At 41.7% G+C, this 24,531-nt stretch overlaps 1 protein-coding gene across 2 annotated transcripts in view; it reads left to right on the top strand.

The window, feature by feature from the left end:
- The first annotated feature begins 1,582 nt into the window (after positions 1 to 1,582).
- Positions 1,583 to 24,531, top strand: part of ZNF169 (zinc finger protein 169) — a 52,301-nt gene continuing 29,352 nt past the window's right edge. For both annotated transcript variants that reach the window (XM_004442751.3, XM_014797006.2), the window contains exons 1-2: positions 1,583 to 1,671; positions 15,563 to 15,656. In XM_004442751.3, coding sequence (XP_004442808.2) covers positions 15,624 to 15,656 — 33 coding nt within the window. In that variant the 5' untranslated portion in view covers positions 1,583 to 1,671; positions 15,563 to 15,623. The remainder of the gene's footprint in view (positions 1,672 to 15,562; positions 15,657 to 24,531) is intronic.

Raw genomic sequence — 24,531 nt, 5'->3', positions numbered from 1 at the left:
AACATTGGTTTATAACAGCATATAAATTTCAGGTGTACATCATTATATTTCAATTTCTGTATAGATAACATCATGTTCACCACCCAAAGACTAACTACAATCCATCACTACATACATGTGCCTAATTATCCCTTTCACCCCCCTCACTCCCCGCCTTCCTCTCTGGTAACCACCAATCCAGTCTCTGTCTCTATGTGATTGTTTGTTTTTTTTATATAGCTCATTTTATGAGAGACCTTGAATTTAGGCTTCTTTAAAATTTTATTTATATAACAATATGCATAATTCTGCATACACAGTTCATGCAAAAATAAAAGTGACTTTTAAGATTTCTGAAACATATTGGACATATTTCTACCCCAAATTTAACATAAAAATTATCTCAATCAAGCATTTAGGTCTAATTTTGCCCCACTATTGAGGCCAAAAACCCTTTTTAGTACTTTACTCCACGCCATGTGCCTTATGAAGGTTTCCACTCTGTCTGGTGGGAACAGGCACTAATTCTGGCCCTATGTGAGCTCACAGTATTTCTCTAATCCTTTCCAGTGGTTCTTTCCTGGAGGCTGCACATGCCAGTGTTGGGCGGCACTCAACAGGTACTGGAGGAGGAGGACCCTCCGCTTGGTTTCCCTTCTCTGTCCTGTGACCTGAAACTTCTCTCCATCCGAGCAAGTTCAAGGGCTCACCTGGCTTCTTACCCATCTCTCAGGATTTACTGCTCTTCAATGTTTTATGTCCAATGCCTTCAAACCGCTGTTTCTCATATTTTGTCCTTTTTAAAGTTGTTTTAGGCAGGAGGCTAAATCTGGTTCTTGTTACTGAGAAGAAGCAAATAGGAAGTAATTTGAAAACACTTTTGTCAAATTCCTAGAAAAAGGGTGTGTGTCTCTTCACAAAGACTTTGATATGTTTCTGAACTTTTACTCTGTTATATCTAATCAACGATTTTTGTATTAGTAAAATAATTTTAATTATTGTAGCCTTAAATGTCTTCACGTTTAGTTTTTCCTCATTTTTCTTTGAATTATTTTCTTTTTTATAAACTTCAGACTCTTCCTCTTGAAAAAAGAAAAATGGCAGTACCTTTGGCATTTTTTAGAAGTTTGTGCACTACGCGCTGTTATTTAGATGTAAAAACACAGGGGTGAATCTGCACGCTGGAGGACAAGCACACGTCCAGGTAACTACCATCTTTTTTTTTTCTTTTTAAACAGTAATTTCAAGGAAAACTACAAGGACCCTATAAGTTAAAAGAGAAAAATCGTAGCGCTCACCTGAACCACCCATCTCATGTCCCCGAAAGTCAGTTTGACTTTACTTGTCTGAATTTCACAATTCCTCCAAGAACCCAAGCGGCTGTAACTCGGTCACTCGAGCGCGGGCTCCACGGAGCTAACAGAGCGACAACCAGAGCCATCGCCGAAGGTCACGGTCCGTGGGGAGGCGACTGGGCGGGTGAGTCTGCGCCTCGGGGCATTGTGGGTAGTGTAGTCCCACGCCCTGGGGCGGTCTGGGTAGCGCGGTGCGAGCTTCGGGGCATTGTGGGTATAAGCGCCCTGCCCCGGGGCATTGTGGGTCACGCAGTCCCGCCCCGGGGTATTGTGGGTGGCGCGGTGGCGCATCCCGCTGTGGTCGCTTGGCGTGTGGTCACCGTCCTTCTGTGCTGTGGTGAGCGCCCATGGCCGCCAGCTCCGGGAAAGGAGGGTCGGGAGAGCCGGGCGAGGGCGGCGGGGGAGGGCGGGGGAGGGCCCGCCCCCGCCCCCGCCCCCGCCCCGGTGGCCGGTTCCTTGAGGTCTGATTTTCTGGGCGGGGTCGGGCGCGGTCCCCCCGGAGCGGCCGTGGGCCGGGGTCGCTGGTCTTGCGCGGTCCGGCGAGGTCGGGAGCCCAGCGTCCTGTCCTGGAGGGGCCGGGCCTGGCCGAGGGGGTTGGGGGACACGAGCACCCCTGGCTCGGAGCAGACGTCCCACTGCTGGGGCGCGCGGCTCGGGCTTCCTTCCTGGAGTTATAGGGGCGCGGCGGGTGGTGCCCACCGTGGTGATGGGGGCGCCGCTGGCCCCAGAACCCGGGTTTTGAGGGAAGGCTTGGCCTGGGGCGGACACGCTGACGTGCCTTGATGGTGGGTGGCGGCTAGGGCCGAGCGACTCGGGTCAACGGTCTCGGGGCCTGCGGGCTCCTGGGGAGTTAAAGGGCCTGGCGGGGGTCGGACATCCCGGGTTGCGTGGGGCGTCCTTGCATCCAGATCAGCGCCTCCCACGAACAGGCTCCTTCGGTGTTGGGGCGGTTCTGGGAGCTTGGGGTGGAGGGGGGCCCGCGAGGCAGGGAACTTTCCCTAAGCCCCAGGGGCTGCTGGCTGACCTCCTGCATTATTCGGGGTAGGAGAGGGCGTGAGGGGTAAGACATCCAGACTTAAGTTCTTATTATTAACTTGCACGATGAAAACATAGCAAACACCCAGAAGTAGCTGCCAAGTTCCGTAGATTCACCACTCAGATTCACCGCTTATCTATGAGAGCCCTGTCCTTTCTCCCCCAAATCCGCAACCCCAAGTGTGCGTGTCTTTGGGCATTGTCTCTCCGCAGGGGCCTGTGCCAGGCCTGCCACACCATGACTCTGTCCCTGGGACCGTTCTTCCATTCCCTGCCTGGTTCTGATACCTCTCCTTAGAGAAGAGGCTCCAGCTGCGGGCTCGAGGGTTTCCAGCCTGCTTTCTGGGCTGGGAGAGAATCCTGAGGCCGAGCTGCGCCTGCTGAGCCCAGGTCTGCCCTGGAGCTCTCTGCGCTCCCCTCACCCAGAGAGGACTGTTAGGGAGGGGAGAACTCCTGGGGGCCTGGCAGCCGCGTCTCAGGTGGGCACCACTTCCTGTGTCTTTGTGGTGTCCTTTTTGCTCATAGTGGAGAGTGCACTGCTTTGCTCCTGCTTGCTATCTCCTGCCTTGTAATATCCCCTCTGGGGCTCAGAGCTGCATGTTTCCCAGAAAGCCAGGCCTGTTCTTAAAGGGGCACATCCCTGCACAGGTGTCCTCCTGGGGCACATGCCTCTGCCCTCATTTGGGGGCTTTCTAACATCTCCAGGGAATTGTCTCCAGCGTTGTTTCTGTCCACCTACATTCACGTTGCTGTATCCTCAGGGCGGTGGAGTGCTGGCAAAACAGAGGGGGAGAAGTGCTGTTTTGAGAGCTTTCTGTTAACTGCCATCTTGTATTTCCTCAGCCATGTTGCGTGTTAGGTGGTAGAATTCTCGTTTTGTAGAGAGGGAAGTGGGGTAGTAGAGGGTTAAGTAACTTTGACTTTGGAGCTAGCTGTTCTTTAACTTTCAAAGTTTTGATGAAAACTTAAAAAGGTGCTCTATTTTTCAAGTTTGTCTGATATATCTAATGCTGATAAAGATAAAACATTCGTTCACTTTCTCCTGATCCTTGATCTCATCTCCTAATGACGTTTAACTTCTGTTGGTGACATTAATGACACCAACAGAAGGTGGCAATCAGACCATCCAGTGTTTGCAGTCCACTCCCCCAACCCCCTTAAAGTTTTCTCTACTTTCATTATTTTGGGGATGTGGAGGGAGATGGGGTTATTAAATTTAAAATTTATTATGAAAATTTTACAAATACAGACAAAAGTAGTGGCATACTGAAAGAGCATCTGTGTGCCCCTCACTCAGCTTCAGCAATTGTCAACATTCTGCTCTTCCTCTCTTCCTTTTTGTGTTCTCTACTGAAGTATTTTGCAGCATCCCGAATATCATTTTACCTGCAAATACTTCAGTATGCATCTCTTTTGAATAAGGACTTTAAAGAGAACAACCTTTTTTTTTTTAATTTTAAGATTTTTTTTTTCTTTTTGTGAGTAAGATCAGCCCTGAGCTAACATCCATGCCAATCCTCCTCCTTTTGCTGAGGAAGATTGGCCCTGAGCTAACATCTGTGCCCATCTTCCTCCACTTTATATGAGACGCTGCCACAGCATGGCCTGACAAGCGGTGCGTCAGTGCGCGCCCGGGATCCGAACCTGGGCCGCCACCAGGGGAGCACGTGCACTTAACCGCTAAGCCACGGGGCCGGCCCCAGAAAACAACCTTTATACTGAATGTCACACCCAAAAACTTAACCAAAATTCCTTAATGTCATCTAATATTCAGGCTGTGTCCAGTTTCCCTAATTGTCTCAAAGTTCCTTCCTACAGTTTAAATTGTCCTCTCTTAACAACCCAGATGAGAGACATGCGTGGGAGAATATTTGGAATTCTGCCTTCTGAGTACCCTCTTCGCCTTCTTCACCCATTCTGGCCTTGCTGATCTTTGTTAATGGCACAATTCCACCTCTTGGCACATGCTGCATGACCTTGCCTCCTTGCATTTTCCAGGTTTCCCACTAATTTGATGAGCTGTTCAATCCTGTCAGTTCTTCTTGCCCTTCTCCTCTCCCCTCCCGTTTGTGTTAGTTCAGCATATTGTTTTTCCGTATGTTCTAGTTCATCTTCTTCCTGTTGAAAAAGCGTCCTCTCTTTCTTCCCTGTCCCTGATTGTGGGCTCTGCAGTCGGACTCTAAGGCACCACTACGTACTGACTCTGTGAGCTTGGGCGTTTGCCTCCATTCTAGGTCCCTCCTTTTTTTTCGTCTGTAAAATGGAGCTAGTAGCAATGGCAGGGTTGTTGTGAGGTGGGAAGGTGATGCTGCTTCGGATGTGGTTAGGGTGCCTGGTGCACAGTAAGTGCTCAGGAAAAGTGAGTTGTAGTAATGATAATTACCAATTCTGAATTGCCCCTCCAACCCACCTTTCCAGAGTCGTCCTTTACCCTTCATTCTGATTGGACTATTTTACAGCCGAATGGGAACATATTCCATCCCCTGCTGTTTTATTCCTTCATGCCTTTATGCTTCACAAATTCACTCTTGTTAACTAGCTAGCTCACTAAGTAGGTGTTTCTCCAGTGCAGAGATTTCTGCGTATTCTGTCAGAATTCTCCCACTGTGCCCTATAGGTCCAGAGCACTTGATACATGAGGACTCCAGGGCTCATGTGGCTCACACCGACTGTCTGACTGTCCCTCTGGTTTTGATATGGTTCTTTGAGGGACAGGCACCTTGTCTGGCTCCTGGCTCCTCATGGGTCACTGCTTGGCACCCAGCTGTGAGGATCTGAGGGGTTGTCCTTTTGCCTGGAAAGGGAGGTGTGTGGGGGGAGTGGGAAAAGAGAATTGGGCTGTTATATGGGTGCCAATATAGTAGGTATGGATCTCATTCTGTGGTCAGTGGGAGCCACTGCAGGTTTTTGACCAGAGCCGGGTCATGATTTCTTCCTTCAGTTGTTACCTTATCCCTCCGCTCCCCTTTATAATGAAAGTCATCAAGTGAGTTGTCTACGCTTGGTAAATCCAGTTTTTCTCTGCCCAGTCTCTATTAAGTTCCAGATATTTGGGATTTTTCTAGATAACTAATTGTTACTGATTTCTTATTTAATTCCAAAGAACAAGTTTTATATAATGTCAGTCTTTGTAAATTTGTTGGGAGTTATTTCAACACCCAGCATATACTGCGTCTTGGTGAATGTACCATGGGCCCATGGAAAGAATATGTTCTCTAGTCGTTGTGTGTTGTTCTAATAATATGTTAGGTCAAGTTGGTTGATTGTTATGTTCAGATCTTTTGTTTCCTTACTGATCTGTCTAGTTATTTTTATCAGTTTATTTAGCAATAGTTATTTTATCAATTGCTGTGACAGGGCATTAAGTTCTCCAACTAGGATTGTGGAATTGTCCATTTCTCTATTAATTCTGTTAATTTTTGCTTGATGTATTTTGAAGCACTGTTATAAGACGCACATACATTTACCTTTGGTATATTTTTCTGCTGAATTGACCCTTTTGTTATTATGAAACATCTCTTTGTATCTCTGGTAATACTTTTTGTTTTGAAATATGCTTTATCCGATATTAACATAGCCACTCCAGCCTTCTTCTGTTTACTGTTTGCGTGGTTTATCTTTTTCCATCCATTTTCTTTCAGCTGACCTGTGTCTTTATATTTAAAGTGTATTTCTTGTAGATAGCATATGACAGGGGCTTGCTCTTTTACCCAGTCTGACAATCAGTGCCTTTTCATTAATTGGTGGGTTTATTTCACCTAATTAGCGATATGGTTAGATTTAGGTCTCTCCTTTTACTATGTTTTCTATTTGTTTGTTGTTCCTCTTTTCCTATTCCTGCTTTCTCTGGGTCAATTGATTATTTTTTGGAATTCTATTTTAGTTTAATTGCCATTTAGCCACACTGCTTTGCATTTTTACTTTTTATTTTTAGTGTTTGCTCTAGATATGACAGTGTACATCGTAACTTCACAGTCTATTTAGAGTTCCTCTTGTACCAGTTCATGTAAATAAGGGATCTTGCAATCCTCTCCCCGCTCCTTTATGCTAGAATTGTGATATGTATTGCGTCTACATAAGCTATCAATCACACAATGTGATTTTATTTTTGCTGTAAACAGCCATATGTATCTTTCAAACATTAGGAGAGAAAAAAAGAGAGTCTTTTGTGTATGAACGTATTTATCATTTCTGGTGATCTTCAGTCATCACAGAAGATCCGGATTTCCATTTGGCATCATTTCTCTTCAGCCTGAAGGAACCATTTCTTGCAGTGCATCTCCACTGCCAATAAATTCTCTTGATTCTCTCATTAATCTTGGGTACTTTGGGAATTGCTAGATCGTAGGTGTATGTTTAACATTATAAGAATGTGCCATACAGTTTTCAAAAATCGTTCATTTTATATTACTACAAGTGTCGAATGAGAATTCTGTTGCCTCGTACTCTTCTCAACATTGGTATTGTCCGACTTGAAGACATTTTAGTTGATACAAAGTTTATTAAGTTATTAAGTTTATCTGTTTTTTACTTCTTTTCCAATCTTTATGTCTTTTAATTCTTTTTCTTCACTGTTTGCCTTATGTCTCCTAATCAAATGTTACATAGAGCTGGTGAGATCAGACATCCTTTCCTTCAGTATTTTACCGTTAAGTATAGTATTAGCTCTAGGCTTTTTGTAAATGCTTATTTATTAAATTGAGGACATTTCCTTCTATTACTAGTTGGCTGAGAGTTCTTAATCATGCGTCACCATTGAATTTTGTCATATGTTTTTTTCTTTATATACTGAGGTGATTTTTCTCCTTTATTCTGTTAATCAAAATAATTACGTTGGTTGTTTTACAATTGTTAAACTAACATTGCATCTCCTGGATAAATCTCACATGTTCATGATGTTATCCTTATAACATATTGGTAGATTTGACTTGCTAATATTTTTAAAGGATTTTTGCATGAGGGATGTTGGTCTGTAATTTTCTTTCTTGTAACGTCTTTTTCAATTTTGGTATCTGGGTTACCAAATAAAATATGAGGCCACTTTATGGCCTCATAAAGTGAATTGGGGAGTATTCCCTTCTCTTCCTACTTAAGTATTTGATAAAATTTATCTGTGATCCTGGACTTTTATTTCTGATAAAGTATAAAATTATGATATTAATATGTTTGGAAGATATAGGGCTATTCCAAATTTCTATTTTAGTTTTGGTAAGTTTTGTTTTGAAAGGAATTTGTCCATTTCATCTAACTTTTTAGAACTTTGGGCCTACAGTTTGTTTTTTTAATAAGAATCCCTTATTGTCCTCTTAATGCCCGTAAGATTTGTAATGATGTTTCTTCTTTCGTTCCTGATACTGATCATTTGACTTTTATTTTTTAAATTTTTTTTATTTAATCATGCTTCCTGGGGATTTAACAGTTTTTTCCTTTTTTTGGAAGAGATTTGACCCTCTTTTATTATTTTGTTTTTGCATTGGGGTTAAAAAACATTTAACATATATTTACCCTCTTAACAATTTTTATGTGCATAGTACAGTATTGTTAACTGTATCCACATCTGTACAACAGATCTCTAGAACTTTTTCATCTTGCATGAGTGAAACTTTACCCATTGAACAATAACTTCCTGTTTCCCTTCCCTTCCAGCCCCTGGTAACTACCATTCTACTCTCTGTTGCTATTACTTTAGATACATCATAAAATTGGAATCATACAATATTTGTCTTTTTGTGACCGGCTTATTTCACTTAGCATAATGTCCTCAAGGTTCATCCATGTTGTAGCATACGGCAGGATTTCTTTCTTTTTTTAAGGCTGAATAATATTCCATTTTATGTATATACCACTTTTTCTTTCTCCTTTTATCTGTTGATGGATATTTAAGTTGCTTCCACATCTTGGCTAATGTGGGTATGCGCTCTTTGAGATCCTGTTTTCATTTCCTTTAGATACATATCCAAAAGTGGGATTGCTGGATCATATGGTAGTTCTACTGTTAATTTTTTGAGGCACTTCTGTACTGTTTTCCATAGTGGCTGCATCATTTTACATTCCCACCAACGGTACACTAGGGTTCCAGTTTCTCCATGTCCTTGCCAAAACTTGTTATTTTCCGTTTTTTTGGACAATGGCCATTCTAACAGGTATGAGGTGATGGTCTCATTGTGGTTTTGATTTGCATTTCCTTGATAATTTGTGGTGTTTAGCATCTTTTCATATGGTGTTGATCATTTGTATCTGTTCATGGAGAAATATTTATTTAAGTCCTTTTCCTATGTTTTAGTCAGGTTATTTTTTTTTTTATTGTTAATGAGTTGTAGGAGTTCTCTATATATTCTGGATATTAACCCCTTATGTGATACAGGCATATTTCAGAGATATTGGGGGTTCAGTTCCAGACAACTGCAACAAAGTGGTTATCGCAATATAGTGAATCACACAAATTTTTTGGTTTCCCAGTCGTAGAAGAGTTTTGTTTGCTCTGTATTATAGTCTGTTAAGTGTATAATAGCATTATGTCTAAAAAAATGTACATACCGTAATTAAAAAATACTTTATTGCTAGAAAATCCTAACCATCATCTGAGCCTTCAGCTAGTTGTAGTCTTTTTGCTGGTGGAGGGTCTCGCCTCGATGTTGATGGCTGCTGACTGATCAGGGTGATGGTTGCTGAAGGTTGGGGTGGCTCTGGCAATTTCTTGAAATAAGGCAATAAAGTTTGCTGTATCGATTGACTTCCTTTTACAGATGATTTCTCTGTAGCATGCGATGCCGTTTGGTAGCATTTTACCCACAGTAGAACTTCTTTCAAAATTGGATTCAGTCTTCTCAAACCCTGCCACTGCTTTGTCAACTAAGTTTATGTAATATTCTAAATTCTTTGTTGTCATTTCAACAGTTTTCACAGCATCTTCACCAGGAGTAGAGTCCGTCTCAAGAAACCACTTTCTTTGTTTATCCATAAGAAGCAACTCCATCTGTTAAAATTTTATGAGATTGTAGCAATTCCGTCATTATCTTCAGGCTCCACTTCTAATTCTAGTTCTCTTGCTGTTTCCACCACATCTGCAGTTACTTTCTCCACTGAAGTCTTGTACCTCTCAAAGTCATCCATGAGGGTTGGAATCAACTTCTACCTAACACTTGTTAATGTTGATATTTTTGACCTCTTCTCGTGGACCACAGATGCTCTTAATGGCATCTAGAATGGTGAATCTTTTCAAGAAGGTTTTCAATTTACTTTGTCCGGATCCATCAGAGGATTCACTCTCTATGGCAGCTATAGCCTTATGAAATGTATTTCTTAAATAACAAGACTTGAAAGTTGAAATTGCTCCTTGATCCATGGGCCGCAGGATGGATGTTGTGTTGGCAGGCATGAAAACGTTAGTCTCATTGTACATCTCCATCAGAGCTCTTGGGTGACCAGGTGCGTTGTCAATGAGCAGTAATATTTTGAAAGGAATCTTTTTTTTTCTGAGTAGTAGGTCTCAACAGTTGGCTTAAAATAGTAACCATCTTGTAAACAGAGGTGCTGTTATTTAGGCTTTGTTGTTCCATTTATAGAGCACAGGCAGAGTAGATTTAGCATAATTCCTAAGAGCCCTAGGATTTTTGGAATGGTGAATAAGCATTGGCTTCAAATGAAGGTCACCAGCTACATTAGCCCCTAACAAGAGAGTCAGCCTGTCCTTTAAAGCTTTGAAGCCAGGCATTGACTTCTCCTCTCTAGCTGTGAAAGTTCTAGAGGCATCTTCTTCCAGTATTAGGCTGTTTTGTCTACAATGAAAATCTGCTGTTTAGTGTAGCCACCTTCATTAATTATCTTAGCTAGATTTTCTGGATAACTTGCTGCAGCTTCTACATCAGCCTTTCCTGCTTCCCCTTGCACTTTTATGTTATGGAGGTGGCTTCTTTCCTTAAACCTCATGAACCAACCTCTGCGAGCTTCAAACTTCTTCTGCAGCTTCCTCACCTCTCTCAGCCTTCGTAGACTTGAAGAGAGTCAGGGCTTTGCTCTGGATTAGGCTTGGGCTTAAGGGAATGGTGTGGCTGCTTTGATCTTCTATCCAGACCACTAAAACTTTCTCCATATCAGCAATAAGGCTGTTTTGCTTTCTTACCATTTGTGTGTTCACCGGAGTAGCACTTTTAATTTCCTTCAAGAACTTTTCCTTTGGGGCCGGCCCGATGGCGCAAGCGGTTAAGGGAGCGCGCTCTGCTGTGGTGGCCCGGGGTTCGCCAGTTCGGATCCCGGGCGCACACCGACGCACCGCTTGTTAAGCCATGCTGTGGCAGCGTCTCATATAAAGTGGAGGAAGATGGGCACGGATGTTAGCCCAGGGCCAGTCGTCCTCAGCAAAAAGAGGAGGATTGGCAGATGTTAGCTCAGGGCTGATCGTCCTTACAAAAAAAGAAAAAAAAAAAGAACTTTTCCTTTGCATTCGCAGCTTGGCTAACTGGAGCAAGAAGCCTAGCTTTCGGCCTGTCTCGGCTTTCAACATGCCTTCCTCACTAAGCTTAATCATTTCTAAGCTTTTGATTTAAAGTGAGAGATGTGTGACTCTTCTTTTCAGTTGAAAACTTAGAGGCCATTGTAGGGTTATGAATTGGCCTAATTTCAGTATTGTTGTGTCTCAAGGAATAGGGAGGCCCAAGGAGAGGGAGAGAGACAGGGGAACCACCAGTTGGTGGAGCAGTCAGAACATATACAACATTTATCCATTAAGTTCACCGTCTTATATGGGCGTGGTTTGTGGAGCCCCAAAAAGAATTAGAATAGTGACATCCAAGATCACTGATCACAGATCACCATAACAAATATAACAGTAATGAAAATTTTGAAATATTGCGAGAATTACCAAAATGAGACACAAAGTGAGCAAATGCTGTTGGAAGAGTGCACCGATAGATTTGCACAACACAGAGTTGCCACAAAGCTTCAATTTGTAAAAAATGCGGTGACTGCGAAGCACAGTAAAACGGGGTGTATGGTTTTCGTCTGTTTTCTCCCAATGATAGGTTGCCTTTTCACTCCGTTGATTTTTGTCTTTGCTGTACAGAAGTTTTTAATGTCGTCTCACTTGTCTATTCTTGCTTTTGTTGCTTGGGCTTTTGGTATTACAGCCAGGAAATTGTTGCCCATTCCGATGTCATGAAGCCTTTCTCCTATGTGTCCTTTTAGGAGATTTACAGTTTAAGGCGTGGGGTTTAGCACTTTTAATTATTTGCAAATAATCAACACTTGGCTTTCTAAATTCTCTTTATATTTCATTTATTTCAATTATAAATTTTCATTTTTATGTCATTGATTTTTTTCCTCTTTATTTATTTTCTCCTTATTTTTTTTCTCTTCCTTTCCTAACTTCTTAAGGTAAGAGCTGAGTTTCTTTTCTTTAATAATTAAAACTTTTCTTTAGTGCATTCATTTAAAGTTATAACTTTGCCTTTAAGAATTGCTTTATCCGCTGCGTTAGTGTGCTAGGACTGCCATAACAGAGCATCACAGACTGGGGGCTTGAACAACAGAAATTTATTTTCTCACACTTCTGGAGGCTAGAAGTTAAAGATCAAGGCATTGGCAGTGTTGGTTTCTTCTGAGGCCTTTCTTTGGTTTGTAGATGGCCATCTTCTCCCTGTGTTTACATGGTCTTCCCTCTGGATCTGTGTTCAGATTTCCTCTTATAGGGACACCACTCATATTGAATTAGGGCCCACCCTAATAATGTCATTTTAACTTAAAGACCCTATCTCCAAATACAGTCACATTGTAAGGCACTGGAAGTTAGGACTTTCACATATGAATTTGATAGGGGACACAATACAGCCCGTAACAGCTCCATATCACAAATTTTGTTAGTTGTGATGTGTTTTGATGTGTTGTGGGGTTTTTTTTTGTGAGGAAAATCAGCCCCGAGCTAATATCCGACGCCAGTCCTCCTCTTTTTGCCGAGGAATATTGGCCCTGGGCTAACATCCGTGCCCATCTTACTCTGCTTTATATGGGACACCGCCACAGCATGGCTTGCCAAGTGAAGCATCGGTGCACGTCTGGGATCCGAACCTGCGAACCCTTGGGCTGCCGAAGCGAAGCGCACGCACTTAACCTCTATGCCGCTGGGCTGGCCCCTGATGTGTTGTGTTTATTAGAATCATTCAGTTCAAAATATTTTTTCATGTCCCTTGGAATTTTTTCTTTCATCCGTCTGTCTTTTAGACCAGTATTGCTTAATTTCTAATTCTGGAGGTCTTTCCAGAGATCCTACTATTACTGATTTCTACTTTAATTCCATCTTGGGCAAAGAACGTACTCTTTTTAAACTTTAGTCCTTTGAAATTAGTGACTTATTTTATGTGCCTTGGGGATTTCATTTACCTTGGTGGATGTTCTGTGTGCACCTTCTGCACTGTGGGGTTTAGTGTTCTAGAAATGCCCATTTGATCAGTACTGCCTGATAGTGGTTTCAGGTCTCTGATGTTACTGTCATTTTGCTTTTTATTTTACTGAAAGGTGTAGCAAGTTTTCTTAACTATGATTATGATTCTGTTTCTCTTTTCCAGTTTTTTTCTTCAAGTATTTTCTCCCCGTCTATGCCTTGACTTTTCTTTTTCTTACCAGTGTCTTTTGCAGAGCAGAAGTTTTTAATAGAACCCAACTTACCAATTTTTTTCTTTCATGGATTGTGCTTTTGGTGTTATTTCTGAAAAGACATTGCCAAACCAAAGGTCACCTAGATTTTCTCCCATGTTATCTTCTAGGCATTTTATAGTTTCATGTTTTACCTTTAGGTCTGTGATTCATTTAGAGTTAATTTTTTTGAAAGGTGTAATGTCTGTGTCCAGATTCATTTTTGTTTGCATGTGGATGCCCATTGTTCCAAGACTACCATTTATTGAAAAGATAATCCTTTCTCCATTGAATTTCCTTTGCTCCTTTGTCAAAGATCAGTTGACTTTATTTTTGTGAGTCTATTTCTATGCTATTTTGTTCCATTGATCTTTTTGTCTATTTTTTAAATTAATTTTTTGCCTACCACTCTCTCTTAATTACTGTAGCTGTATAGTAGGTTGTGAACTCTGGTTGTGTCACTCTTCTGACTTTGTTCTTCTTCACCATTGTGTTGGCTCTTCGGGGTCTTTTGCGTTTCCATATAAATTTTAGAACCAGTTTGTTGATACCCTCAAAGTAACTTGCTGGGATTTTGATGGAGATTGCATGAATGTATAGATCAAGTTGGGAAGAACTGGCATCTTAACAATATCAAGTCCCGCTATCCATAACGTGGACTGTCTCTCTATTTATTTAGATCTTTGATTTCTTTCAGCAGAGTTTTATGGTTTTCCTCATAGAGATCTTAGACAAAAAGTTTTTTAAATTTATACCTAAGTATTTCATTTTTCTGGATGCTAATATAAATGTTGTAGTGTTTTTAATTTCAAATTCCATTTATTTATGGCTGGTATATAGGAAAGCGATTGATTTTTGTATATTAACCTTGTGTCCTGCAGCCTTGATATAATCACTTGTTAGTTCTAGAAATTTCTTGTTGATTCTTTGGGATTTTCTATATAGATAATCAAGTCATCCACAAACAAAGACAGTTTTGTTTTTTCCTTCCCAATCTGTGTACTTTTTCTTTTCTTTTCTTGTCTTACATTAGCTAGGACTTCCAGTGTGATGTTGAATAGAAGTGGTGAGAGGGGACATCCTTGCCTTGTTTCTGATCTTATCAGGACAGCATCCAGTTTCTCACCATTAAATATGATGTTAGCTGTAGATTTTGTATTCTCTCTTTTTTTTTAAGCATAGCCACAATTATTTACAGATGGTATCAGCACAGCTCATTCTTAACCTAAGCCTAATAAAACTAATATTGATTCTTTAATACCATCTAATATCCAGTCAGTGTTCAGAGTTCCTCAATTGCCTCAAAAATGTCTAAACAAGGTCTACATGTTACATTTGATTGATATGCCTCCTAAGTCTCCTTTTATTCCATAAGAGCCCTCCTTTTTTTTTATGCTGTTAATTTGTTGAAGGCTTCACATTTTTAAAAAATTGTAAATATGTTAATTCACTCCTCAGGACTTCAGTATAATTTCTTAATAATGACTTGTTGTTTTCCTCTATGTCCAGAATGTCATGGTCATACCTAACAATATTTACAGTAATTCTCTAACATTGTCTCAGACACAGTTCATATTGAACTGTCCTTCATAGTCCCCAGATGTTTTTCAGTTTGTTTGTGCAAACTAGGACCCAGTCAAGGTCTATAGATGACATCTGAAGAATGGTTTCTCTCTTTAGTATCTTTTTTTTTTGGTGAGAAAGATTAGCCCTGAGCTAACATCTGTTGCCAATCCTCCTCTTTTTGCTGAGGAAGACTGGCCCTGGGCTCACATCCATGCCCATCTTCCTCTACTTTATATGTGGGACACTGCCACAGCATGGCTTGATGGGTGGTGTGTAGGTCCGTGCCCAGGATCTGAACCTGCGAACCCCGGGCTGCCGAAACGGAGTCCGTGCACTTAACCACTACGCCATCGGGCCAGCCCCTATCTCTTAAGTATCTTTTCACGAAGGAAAATCTCCCCTTTTAAAAATTTGTTTATGAAATTGACTTGTTGAAGACTGGGCCATTTGCTGACTGCCCATTTTTAAACTTCAAGTTAGGTTTCAAGTCTTAGGAACCTAATCTTGGATATTTAAGTGGAGAGGAGGGTGCAGCCAGGTTACGGCTTCTACCCTGCTTCAAGTCCCCCCAGTCTGCGTTCTGTGGAGTCCTGGAGTGCTCTTCCTGCTTTGAATTTCCTGGGTCTCGCCCTTTGGCCTCAGGGTAGATATGGGGGGGCGAGCTGCTGTTTTCACTAGGATAGGTCACTTTATTTCTCAGTGTGAGTGCTCCCCTGTGGGCACTCTGAGGCCCTTTACCTCTTAATAGAGTCCACACAGTGACAAAGTCTCTCCCAGCTGCTAGGGGCTGAGAGCCTCAGTTTCCCAACTGAAGATTGAAGCTGAGTCTGCTGCTGTTCCAGCTCTGGGGGCCTTATGTACAGGACACTGGTTAAGAATCGGCTTCTCTGATGCCCTCTGCAACCTGCCTTCCTTACCTCTCCCTCGTCCTGCTGAACTGGGAGGCTGGATGCACGGTACACCTCCCCAGCATCCCTCTCACTTCTCTTCTCTTTCCCCAGATCTGCCTCTGCCATTTGACTCTTCTCTAGGAGGAGCACTCTTCTCTCGGAGACCGGGAATATGGCCCCAGGGCTCCTGACGACCACAGATGAGGTAAGTGCTGCCCTTTCTTCCCAGCTCGTGCAGGATGGACCCAATGCCTTTCCTTGTCCTGGAGCTGCCTTGTGGGTGTTAGGCCACACCTTGCCCTGATCTTGGAGGTGTGGGCCATCTTACCTGGAGCCTTCTCTCAGACTCCTCTACCCATCCATGACTCAGGCATTCACCAAGTCGTAAACTGATGAGCACATCCTAAGCAGTTAAAATGAAAATACAGGACATATATTCTCACGTGCTCAGCGAGTCCTAAGGCCAAAAAAGCGAAGGAAGGCTTTCAAAGGAAGAGTTGCCTGAGCTGCCCCTGATGGACTTGCAAGTTGAAGAGCTAAGGGAGGGCACTCCTGTGGGAATGTTGCAGGAAGCCTAGTGCATCTTAGAGACGGGGAACCAGCAGGCTGTCCCTCGCCGTACGGGAAGCTTGAAGCAGCCAGTGGCCTTTGGTCTCATCAGTTCTCTCTGTGTAGAGGTGAGGATGCTGATGTGCTGTCCACTTGTGACGTGTGGATAGATTTGGTCGGGTCAGCCCTGTGCTTGATATTTAAATGAGTTTTCTACACTTAAAAATTGGAAAATTATACCTGAAGGTCTGGATTGCCAACTTCTCTGAGAATAGTTTATTCCCCACTGGCTTGAGTCCCCACTCTTGGCAGATGACAGGTAGCTGGAGCCAAGTAGCATCTCCACAGTGTAGTCACACCTCCTTGTGTCCCTTGACCCTGAGTCCGAGGCCCCAGCTTCACTCACTCATTACTTGTCTGGCACCTGAAGGCTGTGCCTTCATCCTCCTGAGCCAGGAAGGAGACAGTTCAGCCAGAACCCTGGAAGCCAGGCTGAAGAGTGTGGACTTGAACTTGGAGCAAGCTGGGTTTTGAAGGATTTTGAGAAGGAATTTGCCATGTTGAAATCAAGGCCTGGAAATAAATATTAATTGAGTAAAAAAAGGAATGATTGTCTAATCCCTAAGACTAGGTAGCATGTGAATTTGACGTAATAGAATAAACGTTTACATCTGAACAGGTGCCAGATGGGATACTTTTGTGTTGATTATATCAATTACACAAAATAGTGTCCATTTTGCTAATTCAGTTTTGCATTGCCTGTCCTATAAATAAATATGTCAAGTGTAGAATGTGTAGAATTTTTTTGCAAGAACATATGAACTTGGTCTTAATACTGGGCTTATATGGTGGATATTTGCCTGTTACTGTATAAGTTAAAAATGATTGGTTTTGATGTTAACAGAACATCATTGAGAGCTGTGTGTCCCTCAGTTGTCAGATCTTTTATACCTTTGAGAGAAAATGTGTATGTAGTGCATGCAGTGTTCCCTAAGGTAACCAAGAAAGTTTTTCTTTTGTATGTTGCACTTTACCATTTATGATGTTAATAGAGAAGCGTTCTTGGCCGAAATGGAGCATTGTACCAGATTACTTCCCTGTCTCTACTCTGCAACTTCCTGTGGGGTTCTTAGCACAGCCTGAACCTCATCCTGTCTATGACCAACATCTCTCAAAATACATTATTTTCCTTTTATTCATTTCCTCATGAAAAATTGATGCCAGGGCACAGGCATCAGAGTGGCTTAGTTTTTGAAGATGAAGTTTCCATACCTGTAAGAGTATCTGGCACTCATAACATACTTATTTTATAAAGGGACCACAATCTTAGATTATTTTGAAAGAACTAAAGAACAAAGGAGTTTGTTTTGCTGTTTGTTAAATTTGAGGAATAGAAACTACATATTTTAGGGTTCTTCAAATTCCATTTCCAGGTAGTTTGTTGTGTGTCACATCTGAATTATATAGAATATTCTGACCTATATATCCAACGTGACGTTTAGGCATTTCTCCTAAGGGCTTTTGCCTGAGAGGAGAAATTGGAATATGCATTATAGTTGTGACACAGAAGGGGACTGTGCCTACAGGCTATTGTAAGAAATTAGTACTCCTTCATTGAATCTTTAAAAATTTTTTTGAATGTCTGCTGTGTGCAGGAGCCTTTGAAGGTCTACAAACAGTGATACCTACAGCACAGACTCCATGCTTACAAGACTCCCAACTTATTTAGGGGTTTACCCATCATTGGAGTTAAAACATTTTTAAATTTTTTATTGAGATATAATTCACGTCCAGTAAAATTTGCCCTTTTAACATGTACAATTCAGTATGTTTCAGTATATTCACAAAGTTGTGCAACCCTCACCACTGTCTAATTGCATAATGTTTTCATTACCCACTAAAGAAACCCCATACCCATTAGGAGTGACTCTGCATTCTCTCTTCCCCCTCCCCTGGCAACCACGAATCTACTTTCTGTCTCTAAGGATTTGACTATTCTGGACATTTCATATAAATGGATTTGACTATTCTGGACATTTCATATAAATGGATTTGACTATTCTGGACATTTCATATAAATAGAATCATGAATATGTGGTCTTTTGTGTCTGTTTTCTTTCATTTAGCATATGTTTTCAAGGTTTATCCATGTTGTAGCCCAAATCAGTAATATTTTCATTCTTCTCTATGGTTGAATAATATTCCATTGTATAGATAAACCACCTTTTGTTTATTCATTTTTCAGCTGATGGACATTTCAATTATTCCTATCATTGGAATTTAGTTAAATTAATATTTTTGGTCTGTGTGCATCTTTGACGGATTTTAATGGTAAAATCGTAGTGTATTAAAACTAGTGATAACCTCAGCATCATACTTTTAAAGATGAAGAAACCACTAATATTCACATTCAAATCTATGACTCTTTAGAGGTTAAAAACATTCACAGATTTCCACTGTTTTTCAGTTGTTGGAAATTTAACTTGTTCTCAATGTTTGGGAACCTATTCTGTGGAAATTTTATTCATGAAATGAATTTTGGACTTACAGTTATTCTCAGCACAAAATATGACTGAGGAGGAGACATCAGGGTTTTAAATGGTGTGAGCTACAGCTCTATAGTAGAGTATCTGTGTTCTTTTTGTCTACTTTCAAAACCACCACAGGCTGCTGCCACACCTCTGCTCTCTGTTCCACCACCAGCTTCCTTTCCCTCCTCCCAGGTGCTCCAGCCCACCTATGTCCTGGACTTCCTCCCTCTCTTCCTTTGCTCATGGCATCTGTGTTCCCTGCCTCCCTCTATGCCTCATGTAGATCCTTAGACCTTTACTCTTTCCTTGACTATTCTGAATCTTACCCATCTTTCAAATTTTAAATTTTTTTATTGAGATATAATTCACATGCCATAATTCATCTTGTGGATGAAATTATCAGACAAGCACTTTAAACTCTCTATTGTAATCATGCTCAATGAGGAAAAGGAAAATGTAGTAATATCAGATGAAACAGACTTTAAGACGGAGAGAAGGAAGACCAATTTTGAATGATATGAGAGTCACTTCATCAGGAAGACATAACAGTTATGTGTCTGTATCTAATAACAAAGCTTCAAAATAATTGACAGAATTAAAGGGAGAAAAAAGCAACTGTACCATTACAGGGGATTTTAACCCCCTCTGAGCAATTGATAGAACAACTAGGTAAAAATCAGTAAAGACATAGATGATCTGAAAAAAACTAGCTACTGGGTCATCCCTATTGATAGTTATAGAATACTGCACCCTACAACTACAGAATACACGTTATTTTCAAGTACATTCACTGTGGTCACCAAGATAGACTACATGCTGGTCTATAAAAGAAGTCTTAATACATTTAAAAGAATTTAAAGAATGCAGAGTATTCTGTGACTCTAATAACATTATATTACAAAATCAATAATAAGATATATAAGTAAATGTCAAATATTTGGAAATTAAACAACACACTCCTTACTAATCTTTAGGTCAAAGAAGAAATTGCAAGAGAAATTAGAGAATATTTCAAGCAGAATGATGATGGAAATATAATATGTTACAACTTGTAGGAGGTTAACCTTGGTGGTTGTGCCCCACCAGCCCTTCAGCTGTGCCCTTCACCACACCTGGGGCTAGGGTTTCTGTGCTGGCCCCACCCCTGGCATCCAACTGGGAGACCCTTGTGGTGTCCCCAGAGAGACTGAGAGAAGGACAGGGTATTGCTGTTGGGGCCCGTGTATTTTCCGTCCCACCTGACTTTCTGTTCCTTGATGATGAAGCTCATGGTCTGCAACTCATGGTGAGGTTACAAGGACCAGCACTGAGGACAGGCAAGGGGGCTTAGCAGTTGGGAAGTGACTGGGACCACCGCCCTGGAGCCAACACCTGCTTGCTTTCTCAGGCTTAGATAGAGGCAACTACATGTGTGCACAGTGCTAGCTTGCCAATTCAGCTGATGAGCTGCTGTGGTTTTTATCTGCATTTCTTGTGTGTCAGACACATAGGGCCAGAATGCAAAGCTTCCTTTGCCTAATGAGATAGAGAACTTCAGGACAGAAACATCATAGGCTCTGCTTTCAGTGGACTCATGTTTGAGTAGGAGAATATTTGTGTACACAAAACCTAAATCAGAACGCAATTCTGCAATGGAGATGGAGACAGGCCATCTTACTTTGTGAAAGGAGAAATGTCAGATGTTGGTCTCCTATTAGCCCTGGGAATGGTCTCCAGGAATGGTACTCAGGAGCCTGCTTTGGGAAAGCATGTAACACTGGATCGGGTTGGATTCCTCCAAGACCCTCCCTGAGGAACTCTCTTGTGTTCCTGGCAAGTGACCATGCTCCACAAGAAGAATTCCGCAGGAGCAAGAACCCAGGGATGTGATGAGCATAGGAGCAATGTCCGTCTAAACTCAGACTTTCTACACAGAAGAGTGATACTTAAAGAGCAAGAACCCACAAATGTGTCATTTGTGGAAGAAGCTTCAGATTCAATTCTGAGCTTAGGCAACATCAGAAAATTCTTTCTGGTGAGAAACCCTACTTGTGTGATAACAGCAGTAAATGTTTCATTCAAAGCTCAAAACTTAGTATCAGAGGATTCATACTGGAGAGAAACTTTACAAGTGTACTGAATGTTTAAAAAGCTTCAGTCAAAATTCTTATCTTCAGTGTTAGAGATTCACATGGAGAGAAAGCCTATGGATTTAACAAATGTGGGAAAAGAAAGGATTCTAATCCAGTTCAAATCTCTTTCACCATCAGAGCATCCACTTTGGAGAGAAACCCTGAAAATCCAGTAAGTGTGGGATAGCCTTTAGTTCAAGCTCACACCTTGTTCTCCATAGGCAAACTCACAATCTCACAAAGAGAAGCCCTGTGAGTGTAAAAGGTGTGTGGGAAATGTTTTATATGTAGCTCACATCTGGCCCAACACCAGAAGTCAACTTCAGAGAGAAGCCCTACAGATGTGATGAACATGGGAGGGGTTGCTGTCTGAAGTCGCAGCTTGGCCAGCATCAAAGAACTTACAGTGTGGGGAAAAAAGCCATACAAATGTAGTGTCTGTAGGGAGTGCTTCAGCCAGAGGTCCCACTGTCTTCACCACCACAGAATCCACAGTGGATGTATTGGTGTGGGAAAGCCTTCCATCAAAATGCAAACCTTACTCAGCATGAAAGAGTCTTCACTGGAGAGAAACCCCATGTATCAGTGTGCTGGGGCTGCCGTAAAAGAATATCACAGACTAGGTGGCTTAAACAACAGAAATTTTAGCCCTCACAGTTCTGTGGGCTGGAAAGTCCAAGATCAAGGTGCTGGCCACTTCAATTCCTGGCAAGAACTCTATTCTCAACTTCCAGATGACTGCTTTCTTGCTGTGGACTCACATGGTGGAGACAGAGCTCTGGGATCTCTTCTTCTTCTGATGAGGCACCGTTCCTGTTGGGTCAGGGCCCTGCCCTTATGGCCTCATTTAACCTCAGTTATTTCCTTAGAGGCCCCATCTCTAAATACAGCCACATTGGGGTCAGGGCTTTAACATGTGGATTTTGGGGGAGACAGTGTAGTCCATAGCATTCCAAATCCTGGTCCCCCAAATTCATGCCCTCCTCACAGGAAAAATACATTAGTTCATCCTACCAGCCCCAAAAGTCTTAACTCATCCCAGCTTCAACTGTAAAGTCCCAAATCTCATATATAAATATCATCTAAATGAGAGTATAGGTGAGACATGAATTGAGGTACCATTCATCCTAAGGCAAAATTCCTCTCCAGTTGTGAACTCGTGAAACCAGACAAGTTATGTATTTCCAAAATGAAATGGTGGGACAGGCATAGGATAGACATTCCCATTCCAAAAGGGAGAAATCAGAAAGAAGATAGAGTGACAGGTCCCAACAAGTCCAAAACCTAGCAAGATAAATTCTGTTAGATCTTTAGGCTAGAGAATAATCCTCTGGTTTGAAGTTCTACTCTCCAGGCCCACTGGGTTGGCGGTGTCCCTCTGGCTCAGAGGGGCAACCCTGCCTCCTTGGCTTTCTGCAAGAGCCCTGCTAAAACCGATGAGTGGACAGCTTTGCCACCTGGGCTTGTGGTGTGGGATTGGCAGGCCTGACAATCTCTGAGTTGCCTTCAGGGTCATTCTTTCTTCTTGGGTAATTCTATCCTTTTCTTGAAGGATAATGCATGTTCAAAGCGTTCCTCATTCCATCCTGCTTTCTCTGTTTACTTTAGCCCTGGCTGGCAGTGTTTCTGCTGGTATAATCCCATCTCTGTTCCTAGTCTGCTGAGGTGGCTGATTAAATTTGTAGTTCACATTCATACTAATCTCTTTATCAAATCATTGTTCAGCATGCCCTCAGTGTTCTCTTCAGAGCAAGCCTTCTCATTTTTTTGCAGTGTGGATAGGCTGAGAATTTTCCAGATCTTCAGTTCATGTTCTTTTTTGCTTAACAAATCCCTCTTCAATTCATCTCTCTTCTCTCACATTTTACTATAAGCAGTCGGGAGGAAGTAAGCTGTTCCTTCAACACTTTGCTTAGAAATCTCCTCAGCTAAATGTCCAGTCTGGTCACTCGTAAGTTCAGCCTTCCACAAAACACTAGAACATAGTTCAGTCAAGTTCTTTGCCACTTTATAACAAGGGTCACCTTTCCTCCTGTTTCCAATAACTGTTCCTCATTTCCATCTGAGACATCGCCAGAATGGCCTTTAATGTCTATATTTCTACTAACATTCTGTTCGTGATTATCTATATTTTCTCTCTAGTTCTCCTCTTTCTTAGCCTTCATCAAAATCACCTTTAATGTCTGTATTTCTACCAACAGTACCTTCATGTCTATCTTTGGTTCTCTAGCATGCACCTCATAGTTCTTCCAGCCTCTACCCCTCACACAGTTCCAAAGCCATGTCCACATTTTTAGGTTTTGTTACAGCAGCACCCCACTCAGTACCAAAGTCTGTATTGGTGTGCTATGGCTGCCATAACAAAATACCATAAACTAGTGGTTTAAACAACAGAAATTTATTTCTCACAGTTATTGACACTGAGAAGTCTAATATCAAGGTGCCAGCTGATTTGGTTCCTGGTGAGCACTCTCATCCTGGCTTGCCGATATCTGCCTTCTTGCTGTGTGCTCACATGGCAGAGACAGAGAGAGTGAGCTCTAGTCTGTTTCTCTTCTTATGAGGCACCAGCCCTATTGTGTCAGGGTCCTACCTTTATGACCTCCTTTAACCTTCCTTCCTTCCTTCCTTAGAGGCCCTATCTCCAAATATAGACCTATTGGGGGTTAGAGCTTCAGCATATTAATTTTTGAAGGACACAGTTCAGTCCATAGTACTCCATAAATGTGTTGAATGTGGAAAAACCTTTAGTCAAAATTCACTACAAGCATCAGATAATCCACAAGTGAAAATTCACAGATGTGGAAAGAACTCTATAAATACATTGAATGTGAAACTCTAGATTTCAGTATCAGAGAATTGATAGAGGGAGATAGGTCATACATACGAGTGACATACAGGAAGCTTCCATGTGCTACACCCACATGAAGCCTGACTCCGCATCAGCGTATTAACACTAAGAAGAGTAAGGAACATGGGGGAAGTTCTGATGATACTCAGTGAATGTACATAGGGTGGTGAGAGCCCTGTGAATACTCTGTTTCTAATTTGTTGAAGGTATTGGTATTCTGGGCCATGTTATAGAAAGTGCCCTTGGAAACACATCTCCTTGAAGTGACTTAAAAAATTTTATTGATGTGAATTTCACATAACATAAAATTAACCATTATTAAATGTACAATTCAGTGGCATTTAGTACATTGACAATGCTGTGCAACCATCACCTCTCTCTAATACCAGCATTTTTTCAGTACTCCCAAAGCTGTCATTAAGCAGTCACTCCCCATTTGCTCCTCTCCCCAGACACTGGCAACCACTAACCTGCTTTGTCTCTCTGGAGTTACCTTTTGTGGATATTTCATATAAATGGGATCATACAATTAAAAAGCCTTGTATCATCAAAAATGGCTGAGTAGGGAAATTCATGGCTCTCTACCAGCCCAAAAGCAACTAATTGAGCTGCCAAACACTGTCAGAATTAACTTTTGTAGAACTTTGGAATCTAGTCGAAACCGGAAGATGTGGTGAAGAAAGAAGCTCTGACTCTGGCAGGAGAATGCTGTAGCATTTTAAACTTCCTGCCTGCTGACTGTCCGTGAGGAAGTTTGGGCACAAAAACTCTATATCCACTATCTTAAATATGCACGAAGAGCTAAAGGAAACCCTGGACATGGGACTAAAGGAACTAGGTCAACAATGTTTGAACAAATAGAGAATGTTAGTAAAGAGAAATTATAAAAAGGAACCATATAGACATCCTTGAGCTGCAAAGTGTAATAACTACTGTGAAAAATTCGTTATGGGAGTTCAGTGACATATTTAAGCAGGCATAATAGAGTCAGTGAACTTGAAAATAGTTCAATTGAGATGATCAATTCTAAGGGACAGA

The sequence above is a fragment of the Ceratotherium simum genome, chromosome 20 (assembly GCF_057802395.1).
Source record: "Ceratotherium simum simum isolate JZ-2026a chromosome 20, ASM5780239v1, whole genome shotgun sequence".
Lineage (NCBI taxonomy): Eukaryota > Metazoa > Chordata > Mammalia > Perissodactyla > Rhinocerotidae > Ceratotherium > Ceratotherium simum.
Note: the sequence above shows the minus strand (reverse complement) of the source record. Positions and strands in the feature narration are given on the sequence as shown.